Below are 15514 nucleotides of genomic sequence, written 5' to 3' on the forward strand. Positions count from 1 at the left end.
GCCTTGAGGAGAAAGGATGTGGTGCCTGCACAGGCTGGGGCGGGTGGTGGGTTAGGCAGGTGCAGAAATGAGGCCAGGCACCCCCCTCACTCTCTACTGCTGTTTTGATTCATAGGTGCATCGGATGTCTCCAGGGCCATGGATCATACCTTTTCAACAGTGGCAAAGGATGGGGAAGGAGTGTGTTATACGTCTCTGATTTCTGACATCTATTATCCACCTCGGGAGGATGCTACATATTTCACTGGAATTCTTCAGAAAGAAAACGGCCACATTGCTGCTTCAGAGAGCCCTGAGGAGTTGCGTCCCCCTGGACCCTCCTTACCAGATGTGCCTGGGACGGAGCCTCGTGGCTTATTTAGTTCTGATTCTGGAATAGAAATGACTCCGGCAGAGTCCGCTGAAGTGAACAAGATCTTAGCAGACCCCCTGGACCAGATGAAAGCAGAAGCCTATAAATACATTGACATAACTAGGCCAGAGGAGGTGAAATATCAGGAGCAATGTCACCCCAAGTTGGAAGAGAAAGACTTGGACTTTAAGAATAAGGACACTGAAATCTCAATAAGGTCTGAAGAGACCCGTGAGGCTGAGAAACCAATTCCCGTGGAGGGGAAAATCCTCAAGGACCATTTATTTGAAGAATCAACCTTTGCGCCGTATGTAGACAATATCTCTGAAGAACAGCGCAGTGCCCCTCTGATGGCTGCCCCTGTTAAGATTACGCTGACTGAGATCGAGCCTTCTATTGAAACTGCTACCCCAGAGAAGACCCCCGAGAAGCAAGATATCTGCCTGAAACCGAGTCCTGACACAGTCCCCACGGTCACCGTCTCAGAGCCTGAAGACGACAGCCCAGGATCCGTCACTCCTCCGTCTTCTGGAACAGGTGAGTGGAAATCTGAACTTTAAGGACTGAAGATTTGCATTCAAAATACTTCCATCTCAATTTAACTGATTTAATTAACATGTAACATTTTCAGTCTTGTGCCCATTGTACAAAGGTTGACATCTGGGGTTTTTTAAAAAAGTCCTATCAGATTTGCTTTGTAAAATATTTCTTTCTTTATTTGAGGGGAGAAGTAAAAATGACACACTGGCGACATTAGAACCCTCCTGAAGCTCTGCTGTTCAGAGTAGAGAGGGCGGTGCTGCCAGGGTCCAGGTTAGCTCTTTTCCCTGCCCCCTGGGCATCTTAGCTGTTCTCTTCAGACCAGTTGGACCACCTTGGACAGCGCATTTTACATTCTTGGCTCCAGCTCCGAGTCTGTATGTACAGTGAAGGGTGATAGGGTGGACCTTAGGCTCTGGGGGCTGGGCAGTGAGAGGAAGCCTAAACAAGGGGTGCGCCTCCCTCCCCCTTCAGTCTCAACACGGTCCTTTTCATCTTTTCAGCTGATTAAAGTTCTGCTTACAGTTTCATATTTTAAACCAACAATTCTATTTGGTTAGAAGTTTTAATACTTCAGAATTCACTAGGCTGGGATCTTTTTCAGCTTGAACCTGCTACTCTGACTCAAGGCAGAGTGTTGTTAGACCACATCAATACATCTTCGCAAGCACAAAGGGGACCTCCCAGACCTGAGTGAAAGTCCAGAGTGGTAGCCAGAGTTTCCCCACCGCACCCCGTGCCACCCCTTCGCGGGAGGTGGGAGCGGAGCCTTTGCGTCTCTTCTGCTCTTGGATGCTTGGGGGCGTTAGGATAAAGACAGGGAGAGATCTTGAATCTTCCCCTACCTCAAATGGCTGGAATTCTGACCCTACCCCACAGTAATTTACAAACCTCTTTATTTACAAAAAGTAACCTTCAGAACCTCAGGTAAAAGAGCTTGTACTGAACTCTTAAAACAGATCTAAACCCTTCTGATTAAAGAGTGATTGCTCTAAATCCTGATGAAGCAGTCAGTTCAAGTGTTAGAACAGAGCAGGTATTTAACGGAGGTCCCTCCTGTCTTGTTTCCCTGAAGATTTTGGAATCCATTCCTCCCTTCCCCTGACCTTACCTCAGACTCATTCAACTATAAACTCTTAAAGATTCACTGCACCCAGTTCCTGATTTTCAAATTTATTCATTTGCTCAACACACACTTTCTACACACTTTCTTTTAGTTAGGCACTTGAATAAGCACTGGTGATGTTGGAGTTGAAAAGCAAACAAAAATCAGTCTCTGCCTTCCAATGGGACAGATGACCAGGGAAATAGTCACATTCCAGTGTGACTTATCCCAGCTGACAGCTGGAGGTAGGGACATAACTGAGTTTCAAAGCCTCCTTGTGATCCTTCTGGCCACGCAGGTAAAACCCTTCTATTAATATTATCCCATGACATAAAGATACTGACACTCTGAAGGTAACTACATTATCAGCTGTGTTTCAAAGCTCTAGGGTTGTCTGGTGATGAGTACAGAAGAACTTTGGCCAGTCTTTGGGAAGGGTGAAATGCCCCTGCTCCTTCAGGTCTATTTACATGGCCACATGGCTTATGTGAAAATTACAGTTTATGAAGCTGGAGATAAAGACTTGATGTGTGCATGCGTGCATGCGAAGTCACTTAAGTCGTGTCCAACTCTGTGCAACCCTATGGACTGTAGCCCACCAAGCTCCTCTGTCCATGGGATTCTCCAGGCACGAATACTGGAGTGGGTTGTCATGCCCTCCTCCAGGGAATCTTCCCAACCCAGGGACTGAACCAGTGTCTCTAACATCCCCTGCATTGGCAGGTGGATTCATTACCACTGAACCACCTAGGAAGTCCAAAGACTTGATATAGGGTTCATTAATTAATGAGGGATTTTTTTTTCCTTTGGTTGTCATGACTCAGGTTCTGGAGCATCTTGAAGAGAAGACAAAATCAGATTTGGCTTTCATGATCTTTGAGTTTTATGATCTATTGGTGCCCGTTTGACAGCATGGGATAGGACAGTGGTTTTCTCTGCAATTACTCCAAGTAAACATTCTAAGTAAGATTTATTCCAGAAAGAGAAAGTCCTTGTCCTATTACACAATTGTCTTTGATGGTCAGCTCCCCTCTCCACACATCCCCCACACCATAACACCTGAGTCATACGACAACACATAAGAATAAAATTAACAAAAGAGATAGGAGGAGTCAGCTTGTCATTGAGGCTTTTCTTATTCTTTTTATCCCAAAGTGAAAGTGAAAGTCTCTCAGTCATGTCTGACTCTATGCAACTCCCTGGACTATACAATCCGTGGAATTCTCCAGGCCAGAATACTGGAGTGGGTAGTCTTTCCCTTCTCCAGGGGATCTTCCTACCCACAGATTGAACCCAGGTCTCCTGCATTGCAGGCGGATTCTTTATGAGCTGAGCCAAAAGGTTACCTTAATCCCCTTCTCATCTTGTGAGCCCCTGGTACTATGAGACCCTATGCCCATAGACACTGGAGGATTTGGGCTTTATTTCATCTCTTGGGTCTCAATTCTGTCTGCCATTTCCAGTGCTAACTGGTAAGACAAACACCAAGAATTACATATAATCTTACATAGAAACTGAGGAAAAAGCAATCATCGTAAACAAAAGGAATTCAGTTTATCACTTTAATAAATATGGAAATTATCAACTAACTATGGGGAATAATTCTAATTATGTGAATCATGAATCAGGAGAAGTTATAATTTAGAAAGGTTTTAGCTACAGACCCTTAATCTTAATCAAGGAGTCTAATATACTTTCTTCAATTCCAATACATTATTCCATTTTGCAGTTTTCTCCAATGTACTTAATTATTTTCATCATATTAAATAACATACCCTGAGGTATGGAGGTAAAAATTCTTACAACTCAAATATTGGAAGTGTCTTCTAAGTAAAGATCAGTCATGAATACAAGCGAAATGTTTTAGGAAAATACAGTAAGTGCCCTGAGGCACCAGAACATTGATCTGTCGGCAGCATGCTGTTTCTGACATGCATACCTAGAAGTATATTATGGTGGTCATGGATGTTCTTTGAGGTGTTATCTTCAGAAAAGATAATCAATAATCAAGAGGCTATGATAAAACCACCCATGTCCCTTAAGAAGAAATAGCAATACAAAGTAAATCAATTCAAACTCTTTGAAAACTACTGTTGCTATTTATTTCCTTGCATCGATGAGGTCTGTGATTCTCCTACCCACTTTGCAAATTTATTCTTTTATTCAAAATGCTTATTGAGTGACTTCTATATGTCAGACATGTGCTAGACACCAGACACATTGCAGTATACAAGCTGTATAAAGTCCCTGCCCTCATGGAGCTTACTGCTAGGGAGAGACGTCAGTAAAAGGAAGCACATAAATAGTGTAATTTCATGGAGTGTGAACACTGTAAACAGTGATAGAATGTTGGGTGTGAGAAGGTCAAGGATGGCCTCTCTGACCTGAGATCTGTAATCTATGATCTGAAATCTGAATGAGAAGAAGACCACAATTCAAAGAGAGGGATTAACAGGGATCCCAGGTTTAGAGGTCAACTAATGCACAGGCCTCAAGGCTCAATAATAATTTGGGAACTGAAAGATGATACAAAGGAGCAGGGGAGAAGGATGAGACAGAACAGAATTGGAGAAGTAGACAGGGCCTAGAGCATTCAAGGCTTCGCACGCAAGAGCAAAGAATTTAAATTTTGTTCCAAATGCATTGGGAAACCATTGGATAATTTTAATCTGGGAAAGAGTGCCATTCATTCATTGTTTCACTTAACAAACATGTAATGACCATTTACTCCATGTCAAGCATTGCTTAATCGCTGCTCTGGCTATAGTGGTGAAACATAAGATTCCTGCATGCCTGAAGTTTGCATTTTAATTGACAAGACTTACATACAAATAAATAAATGATATACTATCAGGTTGTTATAATGCTTACGAAGAATGATAAAGCAAGGTAGAGTATAAGAGAGTGATGGGGGCAGTCATGAGGAAATGCTTTTCCTTGCCAGTGGTTTTCAGCAGAGACCTGAATGGGGTGAGGGAACAAGCCATGGAGACACAAGGAAGAGGTGCCAGGCTGAGCTGACAGCCAGTGCAGAGGCCCAGAGAACGTCCTGAGTGTTGTAGGAGCAGCTGGAAAGTCAATGTGGCTGCAGTGGGGAGAAGGAAGAGAAGAGTAGCAGGGTCAGATTTGTGTTTCTAAAAGATCCTTCTGGATGACAAGTGGAGAATGAGCTGGGAACAAAGGGAAGGGCTGAATGTCAGCACTGCTCATGGTTGGACCCTGGCATCTGTGACTTGATAGCCCACATTCACCTTCCTTTTTTTTCCTTCTAAATGAAAGCATCGTAATTAGTAGCAGCAGCAAACATAATCTTCCCATGCTGGTTGGTTCTAACCTTCACAGTTTCTATACTCTGTTTAATTATCAATGACTCTCTAGCTTTGCTGTGTCAGTCTTGTGCTGTGCTAAGTTGTGTCTGACTCTTTGTGACCCCATGGACTGTAGCCCACCAGGCTCCTCTGTCCATGGGATTCTCCAGGTAAGAATACTGGAGTGGGTTGCCATGGCCTCCTCTAGGGAATTTCCCTGACCCAGGGATCAAACCCACAGCTCTTAAGTCTCTGTGTGTAGCAGGCAGTTCCTTACTACTAGTGCCACCTGGGAAGCCCAGTGTCAGTCTTGACATAAACCCGTACGTTTTTAACAAGGGTAGGAAAACTTCTGTTTTGTTCTAAAGTTTCCCCTGATTTCTCCTAGCACTTTGTTAAACTTTTAGTTCACTTTTAGAGTGGAGGGTAATGTCTACAATATCTACTGAGTCCCATTTCACTCATAAGAAAGATGATTTTTTTTTTTGAAAGTAGTACTTTTACTTGCCTAACAGGAAACTTACCAGACCTTTTCCTCCCACACTCCATTGGTACCATCCTTGTGTGTTAGTCACTCAGTTGTGTCCAAATCTTTGCGACCCCATGGGCTGTGGCCCTGCCAGGCTCATTTGTTCATGGAATTCTCCAGATAAGAATCCTGGAGTGAGTAGCCATTCCCCTCTCCAGGGGATCTTCCTGACCCAGGGATCAAACCCGGGTCTCCTGCATTGCAGGCAAATTCTTTCCTGTCTAAACCACTGGGGAAGCCCCTACCATTCTTACCTTTGAGTAAATAAACCAACATCCTCAAGCCTTATTTTCTGAATGCTCTAACATAGTGGTTTTCAGCTGGAGAGAGGGTTGCCAGATAAAAATATCAATATTTCCTAGGACATACTTATGCTAAAAAAAAGTTCATTGTTTATCAAACAGTCCTAGTTAACTACGTATCCTATATCTTTACTTGCTAAATCTGTCAACCCTAACTGGATGTGATCTTTAGAATCACCTTTGGAGTTATAAAACGCTGATGCCTGGGCCCCCTCAAGACTTAACTTCTACTAAGTCAAAGTTTCTGAGGGCAGTTTTGAGCCACACACCACTCAAAATCAGTGAGGAGAAGGAAGGGAAGAGCTGCAGGATCAGATTTATGTTTACATAACTCAAAAACAGTTTCACCACTGTTCTGGGACTTCCCCAGCCATCTAGTAGTTAAAAATCTGCCTTCCAATTCAGGGAACATGTGTTCAATCCCTAGTCAGGGAACTAAGATCCCACATGCCATGAGGCCACTAAGCCCATACACTGTACTACTGAGCCAGTGCCACAACTAAGCCTGGATGCTGCAACTAAGACCTAATGCAGTCAAATAAATTAATTAATTAAAAAAACATAAATAAAGCAAGACCAAAGGACCAAAAGTCACCCTTAGGAAAAAAAAAAAGAACCATTGTTTTAACAATTGAGCTAATTCTCTCATGAGCTCTGTTTGTTGAGTACATCCTGTGTGCCAGGCACTGTACCTGGTACTGGGGGTAGGGTATGGGTTGTTTCACTTTTTTGACTGTTACAGACAATGCTGTTATGAACACAGTGTACAAGTTTTTGTGTGGACATAGGTTTTCAATTCTCTACTTATGAGTGGAATTTCTGATTTATATGGAACTCTAAACAGTTGAGGAACTGCCAGACTAGTTTCCAAAGCCACTGTATCATTTTATGTCCACACCAGCAGTGGCTGAGTGTTCCAGTTTCTCCACATCCTTCTCAACACTTAACTACTCTCTGACTTTTTGATTCTAGGAATCCTAGTGGGTACGAAGTGGTAACTCATTGGTTTCGATTGGTACTTCTCTAGTGAATTATGATGTTGAGCATATTTCTGTATGCTTTTCTGTCATGTGTAAATGCTCTTTGGAGAAATGTCTCTTCAGATTATTTGCCTAGGGTTGTCTTTTTATAATTGAATTGTAATAATTTTTAATAGATTTTAGATGTAAGTCCCTTATAAGGTATATGATTTGTAACCCATTCTCTGGATTGTCTTTCCACTTCCTTGATGTTTTCCTCTAAAGCACAAAAATGTCTAATATTGATGAATTCCAATTTGTGTATTTTTATTTTGTTGCTTATGTTTTTGATGTCATGTCTAAGAAACCACTATCTAATCGAAGGTCATAAAAATTCACTTCTGTGTTTTCTTCTAAAGTTTCTGATTTTAGTTCTTACATTTAGGTTGAATCCATGTAGAGTTACTTTTTAATATGACATGAGGTAGGGGTTCAGCTTCATTCTTTTGCATGTGGTTATCTAGCTCATTTTTCCTCTTCTCATTTTCTGAAATATAATTTGTCCTATCTCAGACCCCCACCCACTTTTTGAACAGATGTGGGCTGATATAGTGAGAGATGCATGAAACATAAAGACTTGGGTTCAAATTTAAGCCAAGTCATTTCTAACCATGTGGCTATATCATTCAGGGTCCTGCAGAAAACAAAAGTGACACACTCAAAAGTTGTAACTGAAGAGGGTTTAAATAAATGGCTATTTACAAATGTAAAGACATTTAAAGACAGTTAAAAGAACCAACAAAAAATGGTAAAGCACCCAAGGACTGGCAACATTAAGGATCTGTTAGTACCCTGGACCCAAAGCAGGAAGGGGAAGGAACAGCATTCCCAAAGCCTGGAGCTTCAGAAACAGCAAGAGGTATAAATACCCCAACATTCTCTTCCTTCCACCTCTTCCGTGATTGCTTGGCTGAAACCAACCAGAAATCAGAGAGGAAGGAATTCCAGGTAATACCTGAAGGTCAGCCTCTCAGAACAGAGAACAGGACAGAGAAAGGTGGGAATAAGTCCAAGGAGGCAAAGATGGAAAAACCAGTACAGTGATCTTGGACACGTCACTTTGCCTGTTGCCACTAGACTCTAAGCCCCGTATGCGAAGTGCCTGTAACCCAGAAAGTCTCAGCAAGTGGAGCGGTGATGCTGCTGCTGGTGGTAGTGCTCTGGAGGCGCAGGCTGCTCCTTCATGCACACTGGGCTGCTCCTTCATGCACACTGGGCTGCTCCTTCATGCACACTGGGCTGTTCCTTCATGCACACTGGCCTCTCCTTCCCATCTTCTTCCTCCTTCTTCCGCCCTATCATTGCAAATTAATGTGATTTTTACACTTTTATGCTGTTTGAAATCACAGGTGCACAACTTACTAAGGAACTAACTTCTATAAAAATAGAGTTAAGGATCATGCAGTAAATCTTTTTACACATAAACTGTGTGTGAGATAATGAGGTTCTTGTTGTTTTAAGTTACTGAAAAAAAACAACATAAATCATATCACTTCTCTACTCAAAATCCTCCAGTGGCTTCTTATTTCACTCAGAATAAAAGCCTGATGAGATCCTACATGATGACCCCACTTCCTTGAAAGCATTTTACCTCTTTTCCTATTTACCTATTTTCCTGCCCCCTTACTCACTTTGCCCTAGACATGACTGCCTTCTTTTGATACCTAGATCATTGCAGCTCCCACCTCCAGACCTTTGTACTGTCTGTTCCCTCTGCTTGGCATGCGTTTCCTCTGGATATCTCCATGAATCACTTGCTCACCTTCTCAAGTGTTGAATATAGATTACCTTCTCAATGAAACCTGTCTTGATTACCCTATTTAAAATTACAAACTCATCCCCATTCTGTCACAGTCCCCCTGAGCCCTTTACTCTATTTTTTTTCCATAGCACTTAACATCTTCTAACATACTATATACTTTTTGTTACTACATGCATTATTTGTGTATTATATTCTTCTCCCACTAGATATAAGCAGAGATTTTGTTTCCTATTTCATTCACTAATACATCCTAAGTGCCTATAAGGGAGCCTAACACATAAAAGGCTGTCAATAAATAATAGATGAATGAATGACACATGGATAAAGGATAAAATCATTTCAGCTTTTAGAGAATTAGACAAATCTAAACTGTTTTATCCATTGGGGTTCACCCATAGTCCTAAAGTGACAAATTACTTAGCTATTGATAGTCTACCCTTTACCCTCCCATTGACCTCAAAGCTTTGTAGGAATGACAAGTAGTTCTTGCTTACAAAAGGGCCAGAAATCACTGTCTAGGATATTCTGAGATAAGGCCCTTTTGTATTGGCAAGGGGAAAACTGAGCTCTTGAAAACTGTTGTCATGGCCATCCCAAGTAATTTCAGCTGAGAGAGAAATATCAGTAAGATTGCTCATGAGGTTTGGGGGCCATCTGAATATACATCAGACACTTAACCAGAGGATGTGACTATTGGGTTTTGTTCTCAAGAGGAGGTGAAGAGATGAAAAAAGAATAACAGTGGACTCTACCATTAGAAGCCCTGTGGGATTGTGCAGTAGTCTACACAGCCTGTTTAGTGGAACTGGCAAAAAATTATTCCTTATATTGCTTCACTTTGTTACACTTTTCACTAAAAAAGAATAAATGTATTGATTCTTATGGAAAATGTGAAGGTTGGAAAGCATGTTGTACATAAGGATCCAAATTAGCTTTCTTTGTCTTACTGAAGCAGGGGACATGGACAGGAGTTCATGGACAAGGTGTTATTACAGATTTGTTGACACTCACTGGTGGGCCAAATTAGAGAGTTATATATATCAGATTGGGGCTTCCCAGGTGGCGCTAGTGGCAAAGAACAGGCCTACCATCTGCAGGAGACATAATAGACGTGGGCTTGATCCCTGGGTTGGGAAGATCCCCGAAGGAGGGCCTGGCAACCCACTCCAGTATTCTTGCCTGAAGAATCCCATGGACAGAGGAGCCTGGCAGGTAGGTGACAGTCCATAGGGTTGCAAAGACTGGACATGACTGAAGTGACTTAGCACACAAGCATACATTGGATTATCTGATGAAATCTGTGATACTAGAAAACTTCCCTGAGAGGCGGATTAGAAATTAAAACCATGACTTCTAGAATCTTTCCCATATTGAAACAGAAAAATCAGCCAGGTGCTACTGCTAAGAAATTGCTGCGTTATTTTAAAAAATAGCTAAATTTAGATATAGGTATATGAAACACTGATTAACTGGGCCCTAACAGTAATTAGCCTTTTAGTTCAGGTGGCCTTTCTAGCAGAGCCCTGGAAACAGACTATTTTGGGGGCTAATAAGACATGTGTTTTTTAAGCAAGGAGAAAATATCTCCCCTAATGGAATTTTGTTTTATTTCTTCTCTCCCCGTTCATCTGTCTGTCCTTGTGCGTGCCTCTTTGGCGTTTCTTCGCTCTGTGGGACGACAGAACCGTCTGCTGCAGAATCCCAGGGGAAATGCGGCATCTCCGAGGATGAGCTGATCACTGCCATTAAGGAAGCAAAGGGGTTATCCTACGAGACAACGGAGAGCCCACGGCCAGCGGGCCAGAGGGCCGAGAGGCCCGAGGCCAAGGCCAGGTCTGGGCTGCCCACCATCCCCAGTCCCCTGGACCACGAGGCCAGCAGCGCGGAGTCAGGGGACTCAGAGATTGAGCTGGTGTCCGAGGACCCGCTGGCCGCTGAGGATGCGCTGCCCTCGGGTTACGTGACCTTTGGTCACGTGGGCGGCCCGCCGCCATCGCCGGCCTCGCCATCGATCCAGTACAGCCTCCTGAGGGAGGAGCGTGAGGCCGAGCTGGACAGCGAGCTCATCATCGAGTCGTGCGACGCCTCCTCCGCCTCAGAGGAGAGCCCCAAACGGGAGCAGGACTCGCCGCCGATGAAACCAGGTGCCCTAGACGCCATCCGGGAGGAGCCGGGCGCCCGGGCCGAGGAGCGCACCCCCAGCCGGCGGGGCCTGGCAGAGCAGGAGCCCTTCCTCAGTTTCCCCTCGGCTGCCCCGCGAGCCGGCCCGGAGCTGCCCTCCGGAGACCCAGCCCCCGCCCCCGAGGGGCCCACCGCGCCACGGACACCCGTGGAAGCAGCGAGTTCCGACCAAAGCTCCGAGGCCACAAAGGCCCCCGGGCTTCGGGGGCCTGGCGTCATGCCCCCTCTGCTGTTTCTCAATAAGCAAAAAGGTAAAGTGACAGCGTTCTTGATTCATGTAGGTTGTCTGCTTACAGTTCTCCCCCTGGGTGTGCCGAGATACTCAACAGAGGGGCGTTGGTCTGGCTCAGCCCTGTAGTCAGGTCCTGATTGGTCGAACAGTTGGCCAAGAACCATTCCAAAGAGGGTGGGGAGGAGAAGAGAGGATTCCGATTCTTAGCTGGGACTTCCATGGCAAAGCTCAGCCTGGCTGGCTGAACCCTAGCATCTCCAATAATCAGTTTTGTGGACACTCCAAGATCTCCTGAATGGAGTGAATGTGTCCCTCCTTTCATTCCAGGACTGGATTTCCTCACTTGGGATGGGATGGGGTTTGTTATTGTCTAAGGCTCATTTCCAGCTTCCCACTCCCTCAGTGATAGAGTGGGCTTACAGTCCCTCTAGGTGCTGAAACCCAGCATTAGCACTTCCATTTTGCCAACCAAAAGTTCTTCTTAAATGGACCAAGAGGATCTCAGTGCCATCCTTTCTCTTACCAAAACAAAGCAACCACAACAACAGAGTTTCTTGTCCCACAGTAAGACCTAAGGTGACTAATTTTAAAGTCACTTTTTACTTAGAATTATTTTAATCTGGCCATTATATTTTCCCTATGAGAGATCTTAAGTTGAATGAAGTCTTCAAATTCAGAAAAAATGGAAGTCATTACTTCGTCTTTCGGGCTTTCTTACCCCCAAGTCATCCTCTACACCAGGTTGCAGCTGTGTTATGGAATTCAGGAAGGAAATTAAAGTCAGGTGAACAGTAATAAATTAGGCACTGCACAGTCTAGTTAATGGGGCTACATTAAAGGTACAGAATCTCTCCCCAGATCCTGGGGAGAACTTGTAAACAAACCCTAAAAGCACAGCTCTGTTCACGGTCCCCTCTCCCCCATCTCCTCTGCTTTGTGTGTGTGTTTGTGGGGTTTTTTTTAGAAGTATTTTTCTTTTTAGGGATAAATGATTCTGAGGGTAACACCCTCCTTCCTGTTTATATGCTAACTTCAATGTTAGTAGCAATTAAAGTGCCTCATATAAAAATAGAGGACAAAATCTTTCTCATTATAGATTGGAAGCTCGCTTCTAAATTCTTTAAAATGAACACATTGCAAAGGGGGAAACAGGAGGAATGCAATGAAAAGATAACCTGCTGCATGGTTACTGGTGGCCTAGACACGTGGCATCACGTGGGCCCTGACATAATTGACTCCTGATATCCCAAATAATTCATCCCTGAGAGTTTAAAGTATATTTAGTGTGTGCAATAGGGAGGCTCTTCTGTGACAGACTTTGCAGTGGAAATGTGTATTTGTTGCGCGAATATTAGAACTAATTTGGATTCTTTTGCCACCACTCTGACTGTGGTGGGACAGGGCCCTGCAGCTTTCAGGGAGCTTGAAGCAGGAACTCTTGAGTCATTCAGAGTATGGGTTCATATCACTGTACTGTAACAGGCATGTATTTCCATTTTATCCCCTAATTAGCATCCCCATAGTGAAATGGTCACATGTGCACGGTGCTGCTCGAATATATTTATCCTCCAAAGTAAGGAAATCTGAAGTCTAATAAAGAGAGAATGGTATTGTGCAGGCCCATTCCCCTCATTAGTATATTTGAGAGACAAGTACCGCAGCAGGACTGACCGAGCGACCAAACGTCCAATAAAGAGCTAAGGCAATGGAAAAGTACTGCTGTGAATGCAAAGGCTTTAGAGCATATTTTACAGCTGAGTCTGGTACCATTCTAATCTCTGTGCAAGTTGCCCCATATGGCTTGGGCCCTCTGCTGCCACGTTAGACATTAGAAAAGAGAAAGTGGCAGTCTTTTCAAACGATTAAGGCATACCACGGTGAATAGCCTCTGCTCTCCTCCGCACTGAGGGATCCTTTGAAATCCAGTCTCCCACTGAAACGCGGCGCTCTCAGCCTCATTATCTATGAAGAGAGTCTGAAAGGTTGTTCTGAGGCAGCCGAGCGCTGGCGGTGCTGCGCAGATGACTCAGTGCTGCCAGCAGGTTATTGGAGCCCTGGGGTTCTTCTGGTCTCACCTGCTCCACCTCAGCGGGTGGGAGGAGCAGCCTCCCCCAGGCTGTTCTTAATCACTGTCTGTGGACAGGAGGGTTGCGCTCAAGTCAAGTGCGACTCCCCACAGCAGTGGGGTCAGGTCAGCTTCTGTGGTTTCCTCAAGCCTCTGACAGTGTAAATGCATTCATGTTCATATATTCACAAGTACGCTCTTCTCCCTGGCTTTGAAGTTATCCTGCTAATGCTGGTGCTGGGCTAAGTTTTGGGAAGGTCCAGAAATATTTAGAATGAGGTTTGGCAAATATCATAGCACATACTGTCAAGGAGCACTGGGCTTTATTTACTGGCATGTGCTTGTCCTGACAAGGTCTATTTATGAAGCTTTCTTACCTTTCGGAGACCTCTGCTGCTGTTGCACTGAAGACCAGATGAGCTTCATCATATTCCAGTTTCCCTTCTCTGTGCACCCCCTGAGCTCCTACTCCCCTGTTATTTTGCTTCCCCACACCCTCAAGGATGGCCTGTCAACATCACAGGGTAGATAAATTTTCACTGTTGCAAGGTTGACCCTTTTAGGAATGTCTTAGTTGAAAACAAATGAAAAATTCTCAATAAAACACTAATACCCAATGTGACTCATCAGGGTGGGAGTGCAGTATATTTCCACCTATTTGATTACAGAATCTTTTATTAGAGTGTGGTGTAGGCTTCATCATCTATGGAGCATTCTTTGAGAAGTAGTGGTCTCTGGGTACTCACCTCCATTCCCAGCATTCTGATTACTTTTCCTTGCAGTTCAAAAGCATAGTGTCAGACCAGCCACCAGGACGTCATGTGGGAGCCTGTTAGAAATGTCAGGCTCCTTCCCAGACCTACATACTGATTAGAATCTGCATTTTATCAAGATGTCCAAGTGATACCTATTCATGCTAAGGCTTGAGAAGCAATGCTTTAGACCATAGAAGTCAGTATTAACATTCTGACCTGAAACTGTTCTGAAGAACGTCACCAACAACAACCAAAAGACCTCTTTTCAGTCTCATCTTTCTTGTTTTCCTGGATACTTTAATGTTGTACTGCTGAACAGTCCTTAAAACATTAGTGAGAAAATAATATATGTTCAAAATAAATAAATGGAACATAAGAAATGGTGCAAAATAAAAAGTTTAAGTTCTCCTGATCCAACCTTACATTTCTAAGTCTTAGAGATAACTGCAGGCTTCTGTTTTTGTTGTTCTTATTGCTTTCAGAAATTTTCTTTGTGTATTTTGGTATACATGGGTTTTATTGCACAAGTGATATCATATTGAACAGACTATTTTAACTTACTTCTTTTAGCAGTAAAATCAGGGACACCACTAGCTCACATGGAGACTGTTCTCTTCTCAAAACTGTCCTCCTTTATCTCCCTGATGTTTCTCCTTCTTAGTTATCCCCTCAGTCTCTGACCTTTCCCCCAATCTCTTTTGCTACCTTCCTTCCGATTCCTTTGTTTGACCTGAGTCCTTTCCCTGTCTTCCTTCTTCCCTCATTTTCTTGCTCTCATCCACACAGATTTTCAACCACTGCCTCACGTGTAGCACCTCCCAGGCTTTGGAGAAGTCTTTCATTCTGGGCTCCAAGTCCACTTCCTCACTCTTTAGTGAACATCCTATAGACTACCCCCCTCCACCTCCCATTTAGTACATTGATGTCCTTTGTCAAAATCTGCTCCTTTCCTTCTTCTACTCCCTTCCTGAGTGAATGAAGGGATATCATTCAGGCTTCACTCTGGTATGGATATTCAGATCAGGTCTGGATCTGAGTAAAGGCTGAGTAAAGACTCAGTGGCCTGAGACCAAGTTAGAGGAAGAACCTGATTGTAAAACTTCAGTGGAAGTGTTGGCAGTAGTATTTGGCTATACAATTATCCATATTATCCAGGATGCTCTTAATATTTGAAAAATTATCAAAAACAAAGTGCAAAATGTAAAAAAATAACTATTTGGAACTTTCAATAGGGCATCCAGTGATCCCAGTTTGAGAAATACTGGTTTAAGCTAGTGGTTCCCAGAGCATCCCAAAGCCTCAGCACGGGGTACCTCATAGTCTCCTGGAGTGCTGACTGAAAATGCAGGTTCCTGTTTGGCCCC

At 43.7% G+C, this 15514-nt stretch overlaps 1 protein-coding gene across 2 annotated transcripts in view; it reads left to right on the forward strand.

Moving 5' to 3' along the window:
* RTN1 (reticulon 1) overlaps positions 1-15514 on the forward strand; it is a 236843-nt gene that overhangs the window by 114292 nt on the left and 107037 nt on the right. For both annotated transcript variants that reach the window (XM_070378512.1, XM_070378513.1), the window contains exons 2-3: positions 116-889; positions 10600-11349. In XM_070378512.1, the coding sequence (XP_070234613.1) occupies positions 116-889; positions 10600-11349 (1524 nt within the window). The remainder of the gene's footprint in view (positions 1-115; positions 890-10599; positions 11350-15514) is intronic.

This window comes from Bos mutus, chromosome 10, assembly GCF_027580195.1.
Source record: "Bos mutus isolate GX-2022 chromosome 10, NWIPB_WYAK_1.1, whole genome shotgun sequence".
Lineage (NCBI taxonomy): Eukaryota > Metazoa > Chordata > Mammalia > Artiodactyla > Bovidae > Bos > Bos mutus.